This window comes from Muntiacus reevesi, chromosome 5 (genome assembly GCF_963930625.1).
Source record: "Muntiacus reevesi chromosome 5, mMunRee1.1, whole genome shotgun sequence".
NCBI classification, from domain to species: Eukaryota; Metazoa; Chordata; class Mammalia; order Artiodactyla; family Cervidae; genus Muntiacus; species Muntiacus reevesi.
Window position 1 is genome coordinate 113,127,695 of NC_089253.1, and position 20,820 is coordinate 113,148,514.

A 20,820-nucleotide genomic window follows, 5' to 3' on the forward strand; every position below is an offset into this window, starting at 1 on the left:
TCCTTCAATTGTACTTTAACTCCTTTTTCTTCCCTTAAATTCCAAAAAAGTAGATGGCATTTATTTTACTCAGTAACATATTATATAATCCAGTTTTTGTCTGTTTATCTACTTACCCCTTCTCTGATTTATGTATGTAAGTATGTATGTATGTATGTATCTACCTATCTACCTGCCCACCTACCTATCTACCAATCCATCCACCCATCCATCCATCTATCCATCTAATGGTCTATTCTTCTTTCTGAAATCTACAAAATAAATTCCTGCCATGGTTAATAATTCTGTATTATATATTTTAAAGTTGCTAAGGGTAGAAAATAAAAGTCCTTATCACAAGAAAAATTTTTATAACTATGTATAGGGATGAATATTAGCTAGACTTATTGTGGTGATAATTTCACAGTATATACAAATAACAAATCATTATGTTGTACACCTAAAGCAGTTATAAGATATGTCAATCATACCTCAATGAAACAATATTAAAAAATGTGCTATAGTGATGCTCATCAAATGATAAGGAATTTCTTCTTAATGGCATATCAGGTAATATTTTTTACTTATTGTTTTGAGCTTTTCTGTTAATTGAATATTTTAGATGAATATAATTTACTTTTAGAAAGATATTAAATGCATGAAAGTGAAAGTCGCTCAGTTGTGTCTGACTCTTTGAGACCCCATGGACTGTATAGTCCATGGAATTCTCCAGGCCAGAGTACTGGAGTGGGTAGCCTTTCCCTTCTCCAGCGGATCTTCCCAACCTGGGGATCGAACCCAGGTCTTCTGCATTGCAGGTGGATTCTTTACCAGCTGTACAACAAGGGAAGCCCAAGAATACTGGAGTGGGTAGCTTTTCCCTTCTCCAGGGGATCTTCCTGATTCAGGAATCGAACTGGGGGTCTCCTGCATTGCAGGCGGATTCTTTACCAACTGAGCTATTAGGGAAGCCCCTATTAAATGTATAAGTCAATATATACCTATAAGCATGCATATTTATCCCCATGCATATACTCACAGACCAGGGATTCAAGTTTATTGTAAATTAAGGACCAAATGCAATTGGAAATGAGAGAAAAATTCTGAGTAAGGGGACCAGATGTGTACCTGCTCCATATGTGATGACAGAGTATCTACCTGTGTTTCTAGGTGGGTGTTGGGGTCAAAAGTTGGTCTGCTGATGCTGAAATGGCTTTGCTATGATAGGAGCAAACTATAAGATAAGATGTTGCTGATGGGGAGTTTTTGCTAAAAGGAAGCTTGGAGGAGGAGCAAAACCTCCATGGATGTTTCTATTTAAGAAAAAATGAGGGACTTCTCTCAGTCCTTCATATTGTGGTTGACTATTGTCTCAGTTAACGTGACTTCCTTGGTGGCTCAGATGGTAAAGCGTCTGCCTACAATGCGGGAGGCCTGGGTTCAATCCTTGGGTCAGGAAGATTCCCCTGGAAAAGGAAATAGCAACCCACTTCAGCATTCTTGCCTGGAAAATCCTGCAGACGGAGGAGCCTAGTAGGCCATAGTCCATGGGGTCACAAAGAGTTGGACACGACTGAGCGACTTCACTTTTTTCACTTTTCATTGTCTTGGTCAATAAGTCCTTGGAGACACATCCTTGACTACATATTACTCAGAAGTTTCTGGCTTCCTGGGATGTCCTTATGATTTTGCTTTTTACAATAATCCTTTCATCAGCAGTTCTACACCTTCTTTTTGTCCCCATCCTTGGCTGGCACTGTTATATCCTTGGAGCAGAGAAATGATATTTCAAGTTATTTTTCATTTCTGCCATTTGTCATTTGTTGAGACATTGTGCTAGGAACTGAAGGTGAACAAAGCTGAAATGGTTAATACCAGACAGTCACTTTCCTTAGTGAGGTTTAAAGCCTCCCTGGGGAGGAAGACATTTACGCAGATAAAAAGTGATGGAAACGGGTACCTCTGTTAATTCATGGCTACCAGCTTCATTTGGGAGACTGGCTGTCTAGGTGCTTCCTCACCTAGTTGCTTTCCATTTATTTGCAAATGGAATAAGAATGTTTCTCATTCCCAGCTGCTGACCCACCCTCCTCCTCCCTCACAACGGATAGACTGGCCTGCTAATCTGGGAAATGAAAGTCATGAGATGACAGATCTTTCATTTCTTGCCAGAGGATTGACATATTCCATAGCCCGGGCTTAGCCTTTGCCACTTCCCTCTGAGTTCAGTAGAAGAAACCATGCCTTTTCTTTCCAATTCAGTCGCCTCACACCACAGATAGGGATTGCAAAGCCCGACTAGGAACCCCAACATAGCAACTTTCCAGTCTTCCCAGCGCCCCTCCCCACCTCTATTGTCGGCCTCAACCTCTGCATGAACTTTTCCTATAAAAACACAACTATGCTCTAAACTCTGATACATTTAGAAAAAAAAAAAAAAAACAGAACCAGAAAAATCCCCCTGGAATGGACATTCCCTTCTCTTTTCCACTCTGCTTCTCTCCTTATCTTCACAGACTTTTCCACAGTTTCCTACACAATCTCATTCTCCTTCCTTGCTTCCCTCAGGCTTCTGCCCTCAGGACTCGACCGCAGTGACTCCCCTAGTCCCCAGGACCAAAGAACGCGTGCAAAAGGATCTTCTGGCTCTGTCTTAAACCTATTCTATAGCTGCAAATGACTCAGGTTTTCTGCTATTTGAAGCATTCCCTCTCCTTCACTTACCATCGTCTCTCTTTTTGAAAAATTAGTTTTTATCAGAGTATAGTCACTTTACAATGTTGTGTAAGTTTCTACTGTCCAGCGAAATGAACCAGCCGTGCACATGCCGTATATCCTCTCCCTTTCAGGCTTCCTCCCCATCCAGGTCACCACAGCGCGTTAAAGTAGAGTTCCCTCTGCTATTTGGGCTTCCCTGGTGGCTCAAGAATCTGCCTGCAATGCAGGAGACCCTGGTTCCGTTCAGTAGGTTCTCATTAGTTACCTATTTTATCCGTAATATCAATAGGATCTGTGTGTCATTACCAATCTCTCAAGTGTTCTGCCCCTTTCTCCCTCTTGGCATCTGTATATCTACTATCTTCTCTTTATTTTCATCATACCTATTTGGTTCCCTTTACCAGATCTTCTTTCTCTGTGCATTATTTAATTATGAGTTCTTTGATACTCAGCCCCAAGCCCTTTTTCTCTGCATTCTGCACCCTTAAGAATTTTCTCTCTCTTCCATGCGTCACCCAACAACACCTTTGGGCTAAGAACCTTCACGTTTCTCAGTGACTTAGAACCTCCTTTGTGATCTTCAGACCTGAAATATCGGTACCTCCTTTTTCTGATTCATTCACATGTATTCCTCACATCTCACACTCAGCATATCTGAATCCGAACATCAAATCCTCTCCTCCTTACAGTCCTAGTGATGCTTGTCCTCCTCCTTTCCATTTTCTGTTCACACTGAAATCTGAATGATATTTCCAAAACACAAATCTGATTTTATCAAACTCAAGCTTAAAATCCTTCCCCTGCTCTTAGGACTGGCCTCAAAGCATCTTTCCAGCGTCATGTGTTGCTGTGCGTGCTAAGTCACTTCAGTCGTGTCCGACTCTTTTTGACCCTTGTGAACTGTAGCTCGCTGAGCTCCTCCATCCATGGGATTTCCCAGGCAAGAATCCCGGAGTGGGTTGCTGTGCCTTCCTCCAGGGGATCTTCCCAATCCAGCGATCTAACCTGTGTCTCTTATGTCTTCTGCACTGGCAGGCGGGTTCTTTACCATCAGCACCACTTGGGAAGTAAAGTATACAGCGAAGTGTGGACTTCCCTGATGATCTAGTGGTTAAGACACCCATGTGTTCCTAGTTCATCCCAAATCACCTCCACCCCCTCCACCGATTACCTCTTGGTTCCAGATCTCAGCAGAATCCTTTCCCAGTTCGCATTTCTTGTGTGCACATTGCTGCTTCTGTCTGCCTTTGCCTCCCCCATGCCCCCTTCCTCCACCCACCCCCTTTTCAGTGAACTTACAGCCTCTCAATCTTGAATCGGAACATGTGTTACTCAAGCAGTCTTCATCATTCGCTCCTCCATCCTTCTGTCTCTCCCCCTGGGTCCAAGTGAGGTTTCTCAGTCATGTTCTTTTACAGCGCAGATATGTACATTATCTTCTCTGAATTTCCCTCAATCAAACTTTTAAAATACTGTATTCATTTCATGTCTGTTTTTTTTTTTCTATTAGAATATAATTTTCATGACGAGTACAGCAGTGTCTGTGTTATTCACCTTTATATTCCCAGCACCAGCTCAGCTCCTATAGCTTGCAGTAGACCCTCAGTAAATCTGGTGTTGTAATGAAGACAGGAAGGAAGGGGGCAAGGCACAGCCTTTAAGAGAATGACATAGCCATAAGATACGACAAAAAAAAGAACCAACTAGGTCCAAGGTGGTCAAATATTCGACTTCCAGTGGACCTTGAGCCTCATCATACGCTCATGGTAATAGCTAACTAAATGGCATGCCCACCAGCGCCAGGACAGTTCTGAGGCTAACCATCAAAGGCCAGAAAGTGGGCCGTGGCATCACTCCTGGAAACCTCTGCCCCTTCCTCCAGATAATTGGAATAATCCCCCCACTGATTCGCCTATGAAATTACCCGGCCCATTAAAACTAACCGCACTATTTTTCAGCGCTCCCTAGCTTTCTGAGATGGCTCATACTTGGTGGAGTGTGTTTTTCTCTAAATAAATCCACTTCCTGCCTATCAGTTTGTCTCTCACTGATTTCTTTCACAATGCGACATCAAGAACCTCAGATTCATCGGGAACGGTAAGAGTCAGGGCACACATGTAGGGCGTGGTTTGGCATTTCAGCCAGGGCATGGGTTCACTAGAGAGAGAGCAGGGGCTTGTAGCTGAGGACTGTTTATCAGGTTATTGGGGAGGAGGGGGTTTCTCAGGTGGTGCTAGTGGTAAAGAACCCGCCTTCTGAGGCAGGAGCTTCAGGAGATGCGGGTTCAATGCCTGGGTTGGGAAGATCCCCTGGAGGAGGGAATAGCAACCCACTCCAGTATTCTTGCCTGGAGAAGCCCATGGGCAGAGGTACAGTCTGACTCTCAAAGAGTCAGACACGACTGCCTGACTAACACACACTGGGGAGGAGACAGGTTTGGATGAAAAGATCGCAGTTTGAAGGGTTGAATTGAAAGTCTGTGGGGCACATTGCCACAAAAGTCCAGTGGCCTTTGGTCATAGGTTTTCCTTTTCAAAAGGAAAGTTGCTGCCTCATCTCCTAGGCACTCCTGTTGTGAAAAGGAGTCTTTCTGGGAAAATGAAATTTGGCCTACTATTCATACATATTGACTTTTCTGCAGCAGATGGAGAATGAGGTAATTATGCTTCTCTCTGGGCTAGTCTTCAAAAATATTAAACTCATGTTTTTAGTAGTCATTCCTAGAATTAAAACTTTTGATGTTTTGGTTGAGACTTTTTTCTCTTGGCAGAAATCATCCACTTAGATGTATTCAGCACCACCCATTCCCATAACACAAGTATCATTTTCCTATTTTGTGTTTCTCCTGAGCCAAGGGCCTCTTAAGCTCCCATTTCCCTTGCTTCCTGCCAAGATCTTCACCTTCGATTCAGTACTGGTAGTTGGCCTCCTGAAGGTAAAAGGAGCAGACTGCTATAGCAGTTTGTCTAAGACAGAACAGTCCTACTCAATATTGATGCAGAGATGGTGCCTGTCTTGTTCCCAGTTTTCAACAAGTATTTTGCAGCATCCAGTTTAGGACACCAATGTTGACTTAAAATGTAGAATGAATTTTGCAGAAGGAATTTGGGTCCCTTGCTTCTTCCCTGTGTTTCACTTGTAAAATAGAGACAATGTCTCTTATTCAACTGAAAGGATGAGTATAAAGGCTTGTAAAGCAGGCCAAATGGGTAAGGCACATCTTGGTTACTTAATACAATGGTAGCTATTAAACCAATATGTGGGTATTGCTGTTACGTAACACCCCAGGGCAATGTCAAATTCAATAAAACCTTAGCTTTCCTACTTGGATAATGCTGTGTCTAGTCATTCAGTCGTGTCTGACTCTGTGAGTCCATGGGCTGTAGCCCGCCAGGCTCATCTGTCCGTGGAGATTCTCCAAGAAAGAATCCTGGAGTGGGTTGCCATGCCCTCCTCCAGGGGATCTTCCCAACCCAGGGATCAAACCTACATTGCAAGCAGATTCTTTAACATCTGAGCCACTTGAATAAATCAAATAGTTAATGTTTCGAGTAACCCAAGAGTTTCTTCTCAGCACTCAGACTTAAAAAAAAAAATTATTCTTGATAATAAAAAGTTCTAAAATGTATTGATTTTAGTCATTTGGATAAAAAGTTTCTAAAGAGCCTAACTCTTTGCCCAGACTGAAGTGGTTTAAATGGTCTCGTGTTTGCAGCCTTTGCGATCAACTGCCATTTCTCCAGGCTCTATGTATCCCACAAAAGTAATTTCTTCAAATCATCCCTTTCTCTTTCAACTTTGTTTTTGTGGAATTAAAATCTGATAAGCAAGCTTGTTGTTGGAACAGTGTCTCTGATGAATATAATTCCTCCATAAATAAAAAGGGCTGAGGTCTTTCCTGTGAGTAAGATCTGTGACACTTTGTGTGTGGGAATTTTGGTCATATTTGGATTATTTAAAGGCCAGTTCTTTTCAATGTTCTTGTTCCAAAATAGCTTTTAATCAGATGACGTTTCCAGATTAGAGTCTCTTATTTGCAGAGAAATGCTACTTAACAGTTTTCATGTCCCCACAAAACTGACTATAAAGAGAGCAAGAACTGGTTAGGGGACTCAGATTTGAAATTAAAATAGCAGGGAAATGAGAGAAGGAAATTTTGCTTCAACTTTCATGGACGAATAAAGAAGGAAATGTTTCTTCTCAAGGCAAAATATAAGGGATATACAGATAGATAACTTTGTATGAAAATAGGAGTATAAGTAGTTCTTAAATAATATATACTATTATCTAGAATACTATTCTCTACTCGTTTGTCAGATAAATTAAGTGAAAAACTAGAGAAAGAAGAGAATGTCTAGTGATAGAGGGGGAGAAAAAGCCAAACAGTTTCAAAGAAGGAGGTAATAAAAAATCAACCTTGGTTTGTCAATAAGAATTTTTATTTCTTTGTTTAGTCTATTTCCTTCATTAAGAATATTCTTCCTCTTGCTTCCACCTTCCTTATGACAATAGCACTTCCCTGTGTCAATTCTTATTCCTTTTAGTCATAAACGTGGTTGGACAATCAGTTGGAACTCCCCTTAGCTAGTTTTGAATGGGGTCCAAAACTAGAGAAGGCTCTGCAATAGGATTCAGTTAAGTTGTGAGCTGCTCTGCCCCGGGGGCCGTATGACCATTCAGATCTGCTGCTGCTTGAAGTGTGTGTGGCAGGTAGGACTGCGCTTCGCAGGCCGGGGTAGGTACTTGTAGGTGATTTGCAGCATGGCACCTTGGGAACAAGCCCTTGCCATTCTCTCTGACTAACTACTATCCTTCGGAAAAGTAGCTTTTGGCCTGCTTGCTGGGCCTTAGTAGAGATTGCATGCTCAACTATGAGTGACCAAGTTATCACGTGACCTCAGCTGACCATCCTGTTATCTGACCCACTGAGCCACAAAGTTGGGTGTGCACAGATGCACTCCATCATACTATGCAAGTGTTATATATGAACTAGGCTGACCAGGCCCTGAAGATACACATAAATTCCATGAAGAAGTGGCCCAAATGCCCATGTGTCCCACTTTTGTTACCCTAACTTCTCTTTCCCGTCCTGCATCCAGAGTCTCATGGGGGAGATACCTATGGTCAGTTGACAAGAGGAGAGAACACTTGTTTCTTGTTACAGGTGATTTTGCATAGTATTTCGGTACCACCTAAAAGAGGACAGCTGCAGGACCCCAGCCCCTTTCTGGGACACCCTTGAAGAAAAGTTGTGCAAGGAAATCTTCCCAGAGGGCAGAGTTATAAGAGTGCACGGAGTCTTTCATTTTGCTTGGTTGGGGAAATGGTCAGACATGAAATTATATACTGATACTGGCCTGTGGCCAATGGTTGGGCTGCTTGGTTAGGGACTTTAAAAGAACACAATTAGAAAACAGATGACAAAAAAGGAAAAGATTGTACAGGAGGTATATGAATTGATCTTTCTGAATGGATGGAAAATAGCTGTGTCCTAGGTCTATGCCCACCAGAGAGTGGCCTTAGCAGAGAAGGATTTTAATAATGAAGTATATAAGATGAACTGTTCTGTGGATACCAGTCAGTTTCTTTCACAAGTCTCCCCAGCCACCACCCAATAGGATCATGAAAAAAGTGGCCGTCATGGCAGGGATGGAGGTTATGCTTGGATTCCGCAGTGTGGACGTCCATCTGCCAAGGCTGAACTGGCTACAGGAGCTGCTAAGTAAGTGCTCAGTCAGCCAGCAGCAGAGACCAACTCTGAGTCCCCAGCATGGCATCGTTGCTATGGGTCATCAGTGGCAGATTGATTACGCCAGACTGCTGCCATCATGGAAGGGCAATGTTTTGTGTTTACCTGAATAAACACTTATTCTGGATTCGAATTTGCCTTCCCTGCACTCAAGAATTTTGCCCAAACTACCATCTGTAGACATACAAAATGCCTTATTTAGTGTCACAGTATTCCATACAGTGTTGCTTCTGATCAAGGAAATCATCTCACAGCAAATGAAGTATGGCAATGAGCCATGTCACGGGCTTTACCTGCCTTACCATCTTCTCCACCATCATGACGTAGCTAGTTTGATGGAATGGTAGAATACCTTTTGAAGACTCAGTTATAGTGCCAGCTCAGTGGCAGTACCTTGCGGACCTGGAATATCGTTTTCTGGGAGGTTTAAATCCTCTGAACCAGCATCCAAAATTGGCGCTATTTATCCCCAGAATTCATGACTGCAAGAGTGGAAGTGCTTCCACTCACTATTACCCTAGTGATCCACTAGCAAAATATTTGTTTTCTGTCTGCATGACCTTATACTCTTCTGACTTAGAGGTCTTAATTCTGAGGAAGGAATGCTTCCACCAAAAGTGCAACAATGATTCCACTGAACTATAATTTAAGACTGCTCCCTGACCTTTTTGGGCTCCTCTTTACTCAGCAGGTAAAGAAGGGAACTACTATCCTGGTGGGGGTGATTGATTCCTGACTATTAAAGAGGAATTGGATTACTCTATGATGTGGTAAGGAAGAGTATATCTGAGATACAAGAGATCCTCTGTGGTGTCTGTCCGTTCATATTACCATGCCCTGAGTTACATCAATGGAAAACTCTAAGAACCCAATCCAGGAAGGACTGCTAATGACCCAGAACTTTCAGAAATGAAGGTTAGATCACCCACCAGCTGAGGTGCGAGTTGAAAGCAAAGAAAATACAGAATGGATAGTGATAGGAGGTAGTTATAAATACCAGCTATTACCAGATGACTGAAATGAGATTGTATTTGCCATGAATATTTCTCCCCTAATTTATTATGAATGTGTGTGTGTGTGTGGGTGCATGCACACACAGGATTACAAAAACAGATTCATATTTAAGTTATGAGGTATCAAAGAGAAGAATAAGCATATTTAAGGACTTTGCATTCTTTTCTGGGGAAAGGATTAGTGCATTTCCAGTTGCACACAGGATATCTGTGTCATGTTAGCTAGGAGTATGACCTTGTTGTCTTTATTTGGAGATTGAAGTGAAAGTGAAGTCACTCAGTCAGTCGTGTCTGACTCTTTGTGACCCCATGGACTTAGCCAGCCAGGCTCCTCCACCCATGGGAGTTTCCAGGCAAGAATACTGGGATGGGTTGCAATTTCCTTCTCCAGGAGATCTTCCTGACCCAGGGATTGAACCCGGGTCTCCTGCACTATAGGCAGACACTTTACCGTCTGAGCCACCAGGGAAGTCCCTTATTTGGAGATTAAGTATGGTTAAAGGGACGCATATGGCTGCTGAGTTGAGAAGGGGTAGACTTGTGATAGTCAATTTTCATCAGTGTGGAGGATGTTTTTTTATTTGATTAGTATTTATTTATTTATTTGGCTGCCCAGGTATTACTTGTAGCACATGGAATCTTTAGTTGCTGTGTAAGAATTCTCGGTCACGGCATGTGGGAACTAGGTCCCTGATCAGGAATCAAACCTGAGCCCCCTGCATTGGGAACATGAAGTCTTAGCCACTGGACCACCAGGGAAGTCCCTTGACTGATATTTAAATCAGTGAAATTTGAATAATCAAGTTGTCATCTATAATGTGGGTGGGCCCCACCTAATCAGCTGAAGGTCTAACTAGAACAAAAGGATCAACCTTAGCAAGCAAGAGAGAATTCTCCAACAGGCTTGGGCTTCACCTGAATCATCAGCTCTCTTGGTTCCTTACCTATTGGCATTTGGACTACAGCTGCGAATCTGGACTTGTCATTCTTCATAATTGCATGAGTCACTTTCATACATAGATAGATAGATTACCTTCCTACCTACCTACCTACCTACCTACTGGTTCCATTTCTTTGGAGAACTCTGTCTAATACAGGAGCCAAGAAGGCAAAAGTCTTATATAATTGTTGGAACTTAAAATCTATTAAAACATAAAATTAAAAAAAATCCTTGAGCATTTTCAAATTTTATTTTGCAAAGGAGGAAATTAATAATATCCGCAAGCCCATGCATGAGGATAATTTAATCAAAACACATGGTTTTTGGTAAATAAAATTCATTTCCTGTAATCATATGACAGAAGTATGAGAAATATTCATTGATATCATTTATACACAAATATTGGTGCAATTAAGTCTAAATATAACTTAAAATTTCACAGAACTTTTATTTGTTTCATTTTTTTAGACTTAGAGCCAGGGCTAACATCTGCACCCATTATTCTTTGTAAGTTATTTCAGAATGACTACCACTATCGAAACATCCAAAGTTAGTCTTTATTCATTACATAAAATTGTGCTAGTGTATGAAGTGATGCCTAAATCTGAAATGTAACTTAGGGAATTCCCTGGTGGACTGTGTGCTTTCACTGCTGAGGGTGCAGGTTCAATCCCTGGTCAGGAAGATCCCAGCAGCAATGATCCATGGCAAAAAAAAAAAAAAAAATGTAATTTAGCTAAATACCAAATGATTTCTCTCAACAAGGATTACTCTTTTCTTTTTAAATAATAGGGAAAAGGAAAGAGCATGAGTTATGTGCCCATGACTCCGCATCTCACATTCTGATTATCAGCAATATGGATGCAGATATGGTATAATGTTTGCACTTAAATACCTCCTCATTTGAGACATGAAAATAATAATAATCTCCTTTTGAGGAGGTTTCCTAGGTGGTGCAGTTGGTAAAGAATCCGGCTGCCAGTGTAGGAGTTAAAAGAGACACAAGTTTGTTATTTGGATCAGGAAGATCTCCTGGAGTTGGAAACGGCAACCCACTCCAGTATTCTTGCCTGGATGATTTCATGGACAGAGGAGCCTGGTGGGCTGCAGTCCATGGGTTGTAAAGAGTCAGACACAACTGAGCACACACACACAAGATTAAATGAAATAAATTTTCTTCAGAAGTCTAAATATCCTTTCTTTTATAGTTAATAAAAATTTTATATTTAAAAAATGCATATTCTGTATGACTTATAGGGTCCAGAATGTTACCAGTGGCAAAAATTTTATTAATCCTACCTCCAAATTTTATGTTTTTCAAAGAGGGTTTCCTTTGCTAAGGTCGCTGTAGTTACAGGGAATCTTTCCGAGTGGAGCACAGTGAATTTAAAACTTCGGAATCTGACAAACCCAGCTTTAAATCCACAGGACACCACTCTCTGGCTTTATGACAGTGGAAAAGTGATGTTTCTTGTGTTTCAATGCCTTGTACCCCAGTGTTCATCGCAGCACTGTTTATAATAGCCAGGATGTGGACATCCTAGATGTCCATCGGCAGATGAATGGATAAGAAAACTGTGGTACCAATACACAGTGGAATATTACTCAGCCATTAAAAAGAATACATTTGAATCAGTTCTAATGAGGTAGATGAAACTGGAGCCCATTATACAGAGTGAAGTAAGCCAGAAAGAAAAACACCAATACAGTATACTAATGCATATATATGGAATTTAGAAAGATGGTAACGATAACCCTGTATGTGAGGCAGCAAAAGAGACACAGATGTATTGAACAGTCTTTTGGACTCTGGGAGAGGGTGAGGGTGGGATGATATGGGAGAATAGCAATGAAACTTGTAAAATATCATATGTGAAACGAATTGCCAGTCCAGGTTCAATGCATGAGACAGGGTGCTCGGGGCTGGTGCACTGGGATGACCCTGAGGGATGGGATGGGGAGGGAAGTGGGAGGGGGTTCAGGATGGGGAACACATGTAAATCCATGGCTGATTCATGTCAATGTATGGCAAAACCAATACAATATTGTAAAGTAAAATAAATAAATAAATAATAAATAAAATGCCAATAAGATATATCTTATAGAATTGCAAAAATTAAATGATACACAAAAACATAGTAATTCATGTGCAATAAATAGGTTGTAAATTCTATACAGTTCAATTATTTCATTATTTAATTTTTATATACAAATAATATGACCTTTTCTTTCAACTGATAGCAATCCAAATTTCTGACCTGAAAACCTCTTTAGGGTTACTGTAAAGCAGTGATGAAAATTGAGTTACATGAGTCCCAGTTTAATAAGTGGCTGTTTTCAGAAAATTCCTGACATAAGATTGTCATCCATGAGTATGTGTTGGGCTCCTGGCATGTGAAAAAGGACATCTGGGGAATTGTTTTCTTAGGATTAAAGAAGTCTTACATTCAACTTTCCAACTTCTCTTATGAAATTTCTGTTTGAACAATATTGTAGGTTTTGTATTCTATGTTGAAATGAAATAGTGTTACCTGTAACTTTTACTCTGAACTACCTTATTTGTTTTGGGCTTAACATTATTTTCAATAACACAGTGTTGCAAGTAACCAAATCAACAGACTTAAAAACCCCCACATAATTTTTGAATATAAATAGTCTTCCTCCTTCAACAACATCAACCCTGATATTTTTTTCCCTTTAAAGTCTTTCATAATCTTTTTTTCGTAGCTCCCTAGTACAGTCCTACTACTAAGACTGATCTTTGCATCCCAGAATCACATACCTTTTCTTATTTGTGGCTATCTTAACCTGACCTTAGATCTAGTGTTTTGCACATAGTAACAGTAAATGGTTTATTATTATCATTATTACTATAGTACCTATAAACTCAGCCCTTCATTCAAGGCCTAACTCAAATCAGTTCTCCTAATTTCTAATCTGGCATCCTTACAACTACTCTTAACGCTGTATTATACTCCTTTCACCCACTTTATAACCCACTTTAGTTTGTTATTTTAGCTTTCATCCCTCGCCATAGAAGTTTTTCAGAACTTATATATTTTACTTTATTTACAATTTTAATACTATGTTTCAGAGCATTCTGTTCATCTAAATATACACAGGTTCAAAGCCATTTCAGTTGCTTCATTGCCCTGTGCTTTCATGAATGAGGGCTTCAGTTGGTTTGAAATTTGATAGTCACCAAGTACTGCAGAAGAGCCCTGGATTAGGAAATCAGTTCTGGTTGTGTTGCCATTCACTGTTCTACCTCCAGTAAGACCTAACCTCTGTAGACTTCCCTTTCTATATGTAAGAATTCTATAACCTTTTTGGTCCTTTTAGTTCTCAAATAATGATGTCACAAATATCTGTATTTATCCCATTGGTGAGTGAACACCCAAGCATTAGGATTTAAGTGCTTGAAACTCAATGCAAGTTATTCTCATATTTTTTAAATTTATTTTTATTAGTTGGAGGCTAATTACTTTACAATATATTTTTAAATTCAAACTGTTGCTATATCTAATATCATATAGTCTCTGGAAAACTCCATTTTCCATTTGTGAGAAAATGAGAGTGAAAAAAGGAAGGTAAGATCTTCTTGTTATTGTGAAAAGACTTTTGACTTTGTGGATCCCCTGAAAGCTATGCACACATGAGGTAAGGCATGCTACCAGGGCCGAGGGTACAACTCTTGACTCAACTGTGCTACTTATTGGTTGCATGACTCTACACAAGTTTTCCAAAGAAACACACTTGCATTTCAGTCATGTTACAGTCTATGCCTCTCTGATTCACTGCAAGTACTCTTCATTGGCCTATGCTGTTCCCATTCCCCAGAACAGCCTTCTCCCTTGTCTTTCTACCTCCCTATGGAATAATTTTGCATCTTTAACATCAAGCTCAGGTTTCTTTGACTGTGAAGCTTTCTCCACCACTCCAATCCTTCTGATTGGAACTGACCATACCTTCTGGACCTGATATGTTGCCAACCTGTAGCACTTGACTTTGATAAGACATGCTACCAGGGCCGAGGGTATGACTCTTGACTCAGCGCTGCTACTTACTGGTTGCATGACTCTACACAAATTTTCAAGGCCTGGATTTCCTCACTTGTAAAGTGAAACTCTCATAGGGATTTCCTGAGGATTAAATAAGGCAATGTCTATAAAATGTTGGGAACAATTCCTACCAGATAATAAGAGCTCAATGAATATCACCTGTTCCTTTTGTTGTTGCTGTTGTAATTACTATTACATTTCTGCCTCACTTAAATTAACTGTATTCCCCAGCTCCACTGTGGGGATGCCTGAAACACAAAGGCCACTTAATCAGATTGATGAATGAATTAAAGAAAGAAGAAATAAATTTTATATGTCTTTAAGATGATTATGTTCTTTTTGATGGCTTAAATAATAGCATATTTTTTGAAGTAGGTCAGCATAAAGGATCGCTAAGAATTCTGGACCAAGAAGGCAAGGTGCTTACTCAACTACAGATTACCAACTGATAGATCTTATATAAGTATAGCATCCTTTCAGAACTTCCCTCTGCAAAATGCCCAAATACTGTTTTTGCTCAATTTTGAAAGGACCAGTTAAAACAAAAAGTACACCCAAAAGCAAGCCCCAATCTGCAAAGAGTCAAGCAAATATAAAGGACTGCTGTTGCTATTATTATTGTTTTCAAATAGGGTTAGTTGACCGTTTTAATAATGTCTGCTTTCTAACAGACATTAATTCTTGATTTTCTTAAACAGTATTTTATTTTTTAACAGTTAGATAATATCAAAATATGAGTGAGCTTATAATTCCTTATTGTCAAATGTGGGACATATCAAAATGGAAATGAAGAGGACCCACTTTATGATTTTATTTGATAAATGAGCCTGTGTTTCATCATTACAGGTACCTGTGGTGGCCATCCTGGGCTCCGGCGGGGGATTCCGAGCCATGGTAGGATTCTCTGGTGTGATGAAGGCTCTGTATGAGTCGGGGATTCTGGACTGTGCTACCTACATTGCTGGTCTTTCTGGATCCACATGGTTAGTATGCATTTTACATCTTGGGTTTATCATCCTAAATGCTTAGCATTTATCTGCCTGGAACCAAAAAAGAGTGTTTTAAAAGTTGACATTAACTTGCAATTACTGAGTATTCCAGCTTGATGCAGAAATTTGTTTCTTAAAAATATTTTTAAGGCAAATTCATACCTATTGATGACTCTCATCATACGTTTCTCCCTTTGAATCCATTTGTGACTTAAAATGTAATAGTTAAACATAAAACAAAAAATAGATCAATTGAAATAATTCTATAGAAATATCTCATAAGTGGAATAGCGTACTCCACCCATAATTAATTTAATCTTCCTATAATTTACTGATTTGTAATCTTGCAGTGATGATGTCTAAGTCTACATGATTCACTAGGTATTCATTTTCTTCTTTAGGGCAAATAGAGTGAAATGCAAGATACTTTAGTATACAGAAGAAGGAAAACAACTTTTGAATGAATAAATGCAATAAATTTCAGTGATTTATATCTGACTAATTATGAAATTAATCCTTCAAATGTATCTAAGTTCAGCTAAATTTGGATAGAGTTAAGGCATCAGTCTGTATAATATTTGTAAATATTTGCATACTGTAGGTCTGCCTTTTCAAAAATATATTTGTAAAACATTCTCAAAGATGATACTTTGTACCTTTTGGTTTGCTTACCTCACACAAGCACATTGAAAATCAAGTGTCTTGCTTAGCTGTCCCAAATAAAAGTATCACCTATTACAGAATGGTTTACAAGCCCTTTTAGTCATTCAGCCTGTGGTAAAACTTATCTTTTATAATATTGTATTGTATGTAATTGTATAACATAAGTATTATATAAGTATATATTATATAATTACAATATATATGTAATAATATATATTATGTATGTCTGTATTTTAAAATTTCTGTATCTTCTCACCCCATGAGTTGGCTATGAGCTTCTTCGTTTTTCAAGCAAAAAAAATATGACTCAGAAGTCAAGTGATTTGTCCAAATTATAGCAGAGCCAACATAGAAACTCAGGGTTTCCATCCCCTATTCTGGATTCTTTCAACTCAACCGTAACCTTCTCTTGTACAGCTATTTATTCTACCTAGAGAGTCACACTTAAAGAATCTATAGTTTCTTAAATATTTTGAACCAGCTTCTGTAGCTGAAAAACAGGAACCTAGAACCATGATTGCCATCTATTTTGTCTGTCCCCTCAACATGATTTATCTCTTTTGAAAGAAGGGTGTAGCCCATCATTATTCCTTCCCTTGAAGGAAAGAGCAGGCACTTGCCTGTTTAATGAGTAATATGAATATGATGGAAAAATTTAGACCCTTAGATTAACTTCACCTACTCAAGTATTTTATTATTACTCTTCAGATAATTTTCTTTATCTATCCATTATTTTTTTTAGATCCCTGTGGTCCAGCACTGACTAATACATTGCAAGAAACTTGTCTTCTTAAACTCATCTAATAGAGAAAGACCAGACCTTCAGTGTTATTTGCAGGCTGTAATGGTGTATATTTGGGCTTAATTTGAGCTGCAGTTATTACTTTGGTTATAAATTTAGGGACACATCTAAAATCCTCTGTCAGGGTTCTGAAAAAAAATAATCAAGGGAATTTTAAATATTACAGCCCAATCATTTAAATGTTGTAGGTCACCGTTTTATACATACAACATCTCTGCTCTATCCATCAGTGTCTGATTTCCTCAGATTAGCCTTCTTTTATTTGTTCTGTTTCCTTAAAGGTCGTGTACTCCTAAGGGCTTCCCAGATGGCTCAATAGGTAAAGAATCTTTCTGCAGTGGAGGAGACACAGGAGATGTGGGTTCGATCCCTAGGGTGGGAAGATTCCCCGGAGAAGGGCATGGCAACCCACTCCGGTATTCTTGCCTGGAGAATCCCATGGACAGAGGAGCCTGGTGGGCTGCAGTCCATAGGGTCACAAAGAGTCAGACGTGAATAAAGTAACTGAGCATGCACATGCATACACTCCTAAAATTCTTACAATCCTTTTTTACCTGGAGACCACATCATTTCCAAATATAATGGTGTCTTTTGAAGTTATTCTCCTTGACTTTTGCAAGGAGTCTGGGAGGATGAGGTTGGGAATTGAGACATTTCATACATTGAATTGTCCCTCTTTCAGATCCCACCTATCTTGCCCCGCCCCCCCCCCCATCCTCTCTGATTGCTGTCTCTTCATTGTTGTCTTTTCTACTTCTACTACTTTTCCCCTTAAAATGAACTTTTCTCCAGAACCTCCCTTTAGTTCCATTATATTTACACATCTTCCCTTGGTAATTTCACCACCTTCTACCACTTGAGTTATTATCATCAGTCATTTCATTTGTAGATCTCCAAAACATTCAAAAAGTTAGTGGGCCAAAAAAAAAAAAAAAAAGGAAGAAGAAGAAGAAAGCGAACCTTAATAGACAATGCAAAGTATCTAAGGGTGGAGAGTGCGTCACAAGTAATGGGTATTTTAATAGAGCAAAAATCTGTGAGAAGCTTCACTTACAAATGGGTTTAGAGTTTTCATGGTTTTAGCAAAAATTAAAAGTAGATAAAGTAAATGAAGGGCACCTTTGACCATGAAATTACCAATAAGAAATGAATAGAATATGAAAGGAAAAAAGGTGGGAATGTGAACCTTAGTAGGAGCCGTTTACTATTTCAATATAGGACCCAGGAAATGTTTTTGTTTGGTTTTCAGAATATAAGAGACTAGAGTGTTTTTGTAGAAGTCTGAGGTAAAGGAAATAGTGTAGAGGGATAGATGAATAAAGAAACGGATCATGGATAGAAAGAGGTTTGGGCAGAGACAGGATAGGGACAAGATAAAAAACTGTCAACCGTGGAGAAGACATACTTCTTGAGACAAAAGAAAGAGTGGCCAGGATGATTCATATTAACAATTTTCTTTTGAAAAGTATAGGGGAGAAGGTAGACGGTTCTAACGAAGGGATTCAGAGAGACTTGGAAACAGAAATTACACTCTTGTGTAAGTTTTATATTCTGCTGATACATGACCATTCCCTGGCACAAGTTAGGTAATACGGGAATCTCTAGAGAAGGCTGGGACCTCCCATCATGTTTTCTGTGATCATAGAAGAGAACTTTATGTAAGACAAAAGCTTCTCTTGTAATCGCTGCTACCTTTATAGTAATTATTCCTGAAATTATTTTTGGACGGTGGTTGTCATTCATTAAATAGAAACATTAGCCAACCAGGAGGACTGGCCTGAGTGAACGGGTGGCAGTAACCCTGCGTTCTCTCCCTGGGTGAACACAACGCTCTCCCTCAGCACAGCTGTTCCTTTGGAGTATCAAGGGGCTGGGGGTTTTTTTTTCTCCTTTTTTAAATTAATAAATCAATTTTTATTGGAGCAGAGTTGCTTTACAATGTTGTGTTAGTTTTTCTGTGCAGCAAAGTGAATCACCTATTCGTATACATATATCCCCTCTTTTTTTTTTTTTGGATTTCTTTCCTATTTAGGTCAGCCCTGAGCATTGAGTAGATTGAGTAGAGTTTCCTGTGCTACACAGTAGGTTCTCATTGGTTATCAATTTTATGCATACTATCAATAATGTAGGTATGTCAACCCCAATCTTCCGATTTATCCCAACCCCTCCTTCCCTCTCTTTGTGTCCCTATGTTTACTCTCTACATCTGTATCTTTATTTCTGGTCTACAAATAAGATGTTCAATACCAATTTTTTAGAGTCTGCCTATATGCATTAATATACTATACTTTTGACTTACTTCACTCTGTGTGATAGTCTCCAGGTTCATCCATGTCCCTACAAACGATCCAATGCCATTCCTTTTTATAGTTTGAATAATATTCCATTGTATATGCATGCTTCATCTTCTTTACTCATTCCTCTGTTGATGAGCATCCAGGTTACTTCCATGTCCTGGCTATTGTGAATACTGCTTCAGTGAACCGTGTCTTTGGAATTATGATTTTCTCTGGGTATCTGCCCAGTAGTGGGATTGCTAGACTATCGGATATTGACTGCTGTATTTGTGTGGCTTTATCATTGAAAGGAAAAATGAGAACAGTTCTGTACCTATAGACCATAAGACCTGATTTGAAGCTATAAGATGGAATTCAAGAATGAAAACTTTCAGTTTAACAGTCTGAAGAATTTGTGGGATATTGAAAAATGAGCCAATTTTAATAGAAATTGACCCATAAGAAATGATAGACTAAAAGATGAAGAGTATGTTAGAAAAAATATGTTGTTTGAGGTGGGGAATATGCTTATTTTGTATGCTAATGAACCTCTCCCACTTGTCACATATTTAATGACTAAATGAATATTTGCATAAGTAATTGCATTTTGGGGAAAATTAATCTAAGAATTTCTCTAGGGTTTCAGGATATTTGCTTCAGTGTTGAGGGCCTTGTTAAGACATGTGCAGCATTAGTTGCATATGAGAATTACTTCTGGAACTTTTTTAAGCACAGAAATTCTAAATCTTTATCCTTGAAGATTATGATTAGGAAGGTCCTAAGGCACCAGGCACTAATATTTTAAAGCATCGGCTCTGTGATTTGGCATCAGGAACTGAGCTGAGAATTCCTTGCTCTCTGGAATAATTTTAAGTTTTTTTTAAAATTTGTATTTAGCCTAAAATGCATTCATATGAAGAGAATGAGGTATCCCATCATATAAATATGTTGAAAAATGTAAAGGTGAATAGAAAAGTTAAAAAATAAAGTTATTTAAGGAAAATTGACCGTTACCTTCTATTCCATTTTTAGCCATCACCAAAGCAAAAATTCAAGTCATAGATGTCACTGCAATGATGTCATCAAATGTCTATCCAATTCACACTTGTTAATTCTAAGGGAAATGGGCTTATAAATACTGAACAAGCAGAGAACATTAGCTCCAGAGCAAATGGTTGAGGTGTTCTAGGTCTTTCTGTCTTTCTATGGGACTTGTATACTTGAGCCAACCTTCTCATGAGAGAGGAAGAAAGAAAGGGGAAAGAGACTCCCCATGTGAATGAGATAACTTCAACCTTTAGATAGCAGAAAATGGACTGCAGCCATTCTACGTGGAGCAAAAACAGAGAATTGAGCTAACATCCATGTACGTTTGACCTTTGATAAAGACCTGCCTCTGAAATTGTGGCACAGAGTCCTAGATTTTGAGCAATTCTTTAATCTTAGAGGAAGGATTTTCAATCTAGATCCAATGGCTAACACTGGGAGGAAGGAACAAGAGAAGAGGAGGCTCCAGATTTTTCTGGAGGAAATTTATGAGGCTAAGGTGCTTGTTAAAATCATACATTGATTCATTTAAAGACCAAGTAAATATAGAGAAGTCTTAAGTAATGTAAATGAGATTTGAGTA

At 39.2% G+C, this 20,820-nt stretch overlaps 1 protein-coding gene across 2 annotated transcripts in view; it reads left to right on the top strand.

The window, feature by feature from the left end:
- Nucleotides 1-20,820, top strand: part of PLA2G4A (phospholipase A2 group IVA) — a 160,990-nt gene that overhangs the window by 91,066 nt on the left and 49,104 nt on the right. For both annotated transcript variants that reach the window (XM_065937205.1, XM_065937206.1), the window contains one exon: nt 15,307-15,443. In XM_065937205.1, the coding sequence (XP_065793277.1) occupies nt 15,307-15,443 (137 nt within the window). The remainder of the gene's footprint in view (nt 1-15,306; nt 15,444-20,820) is intronic.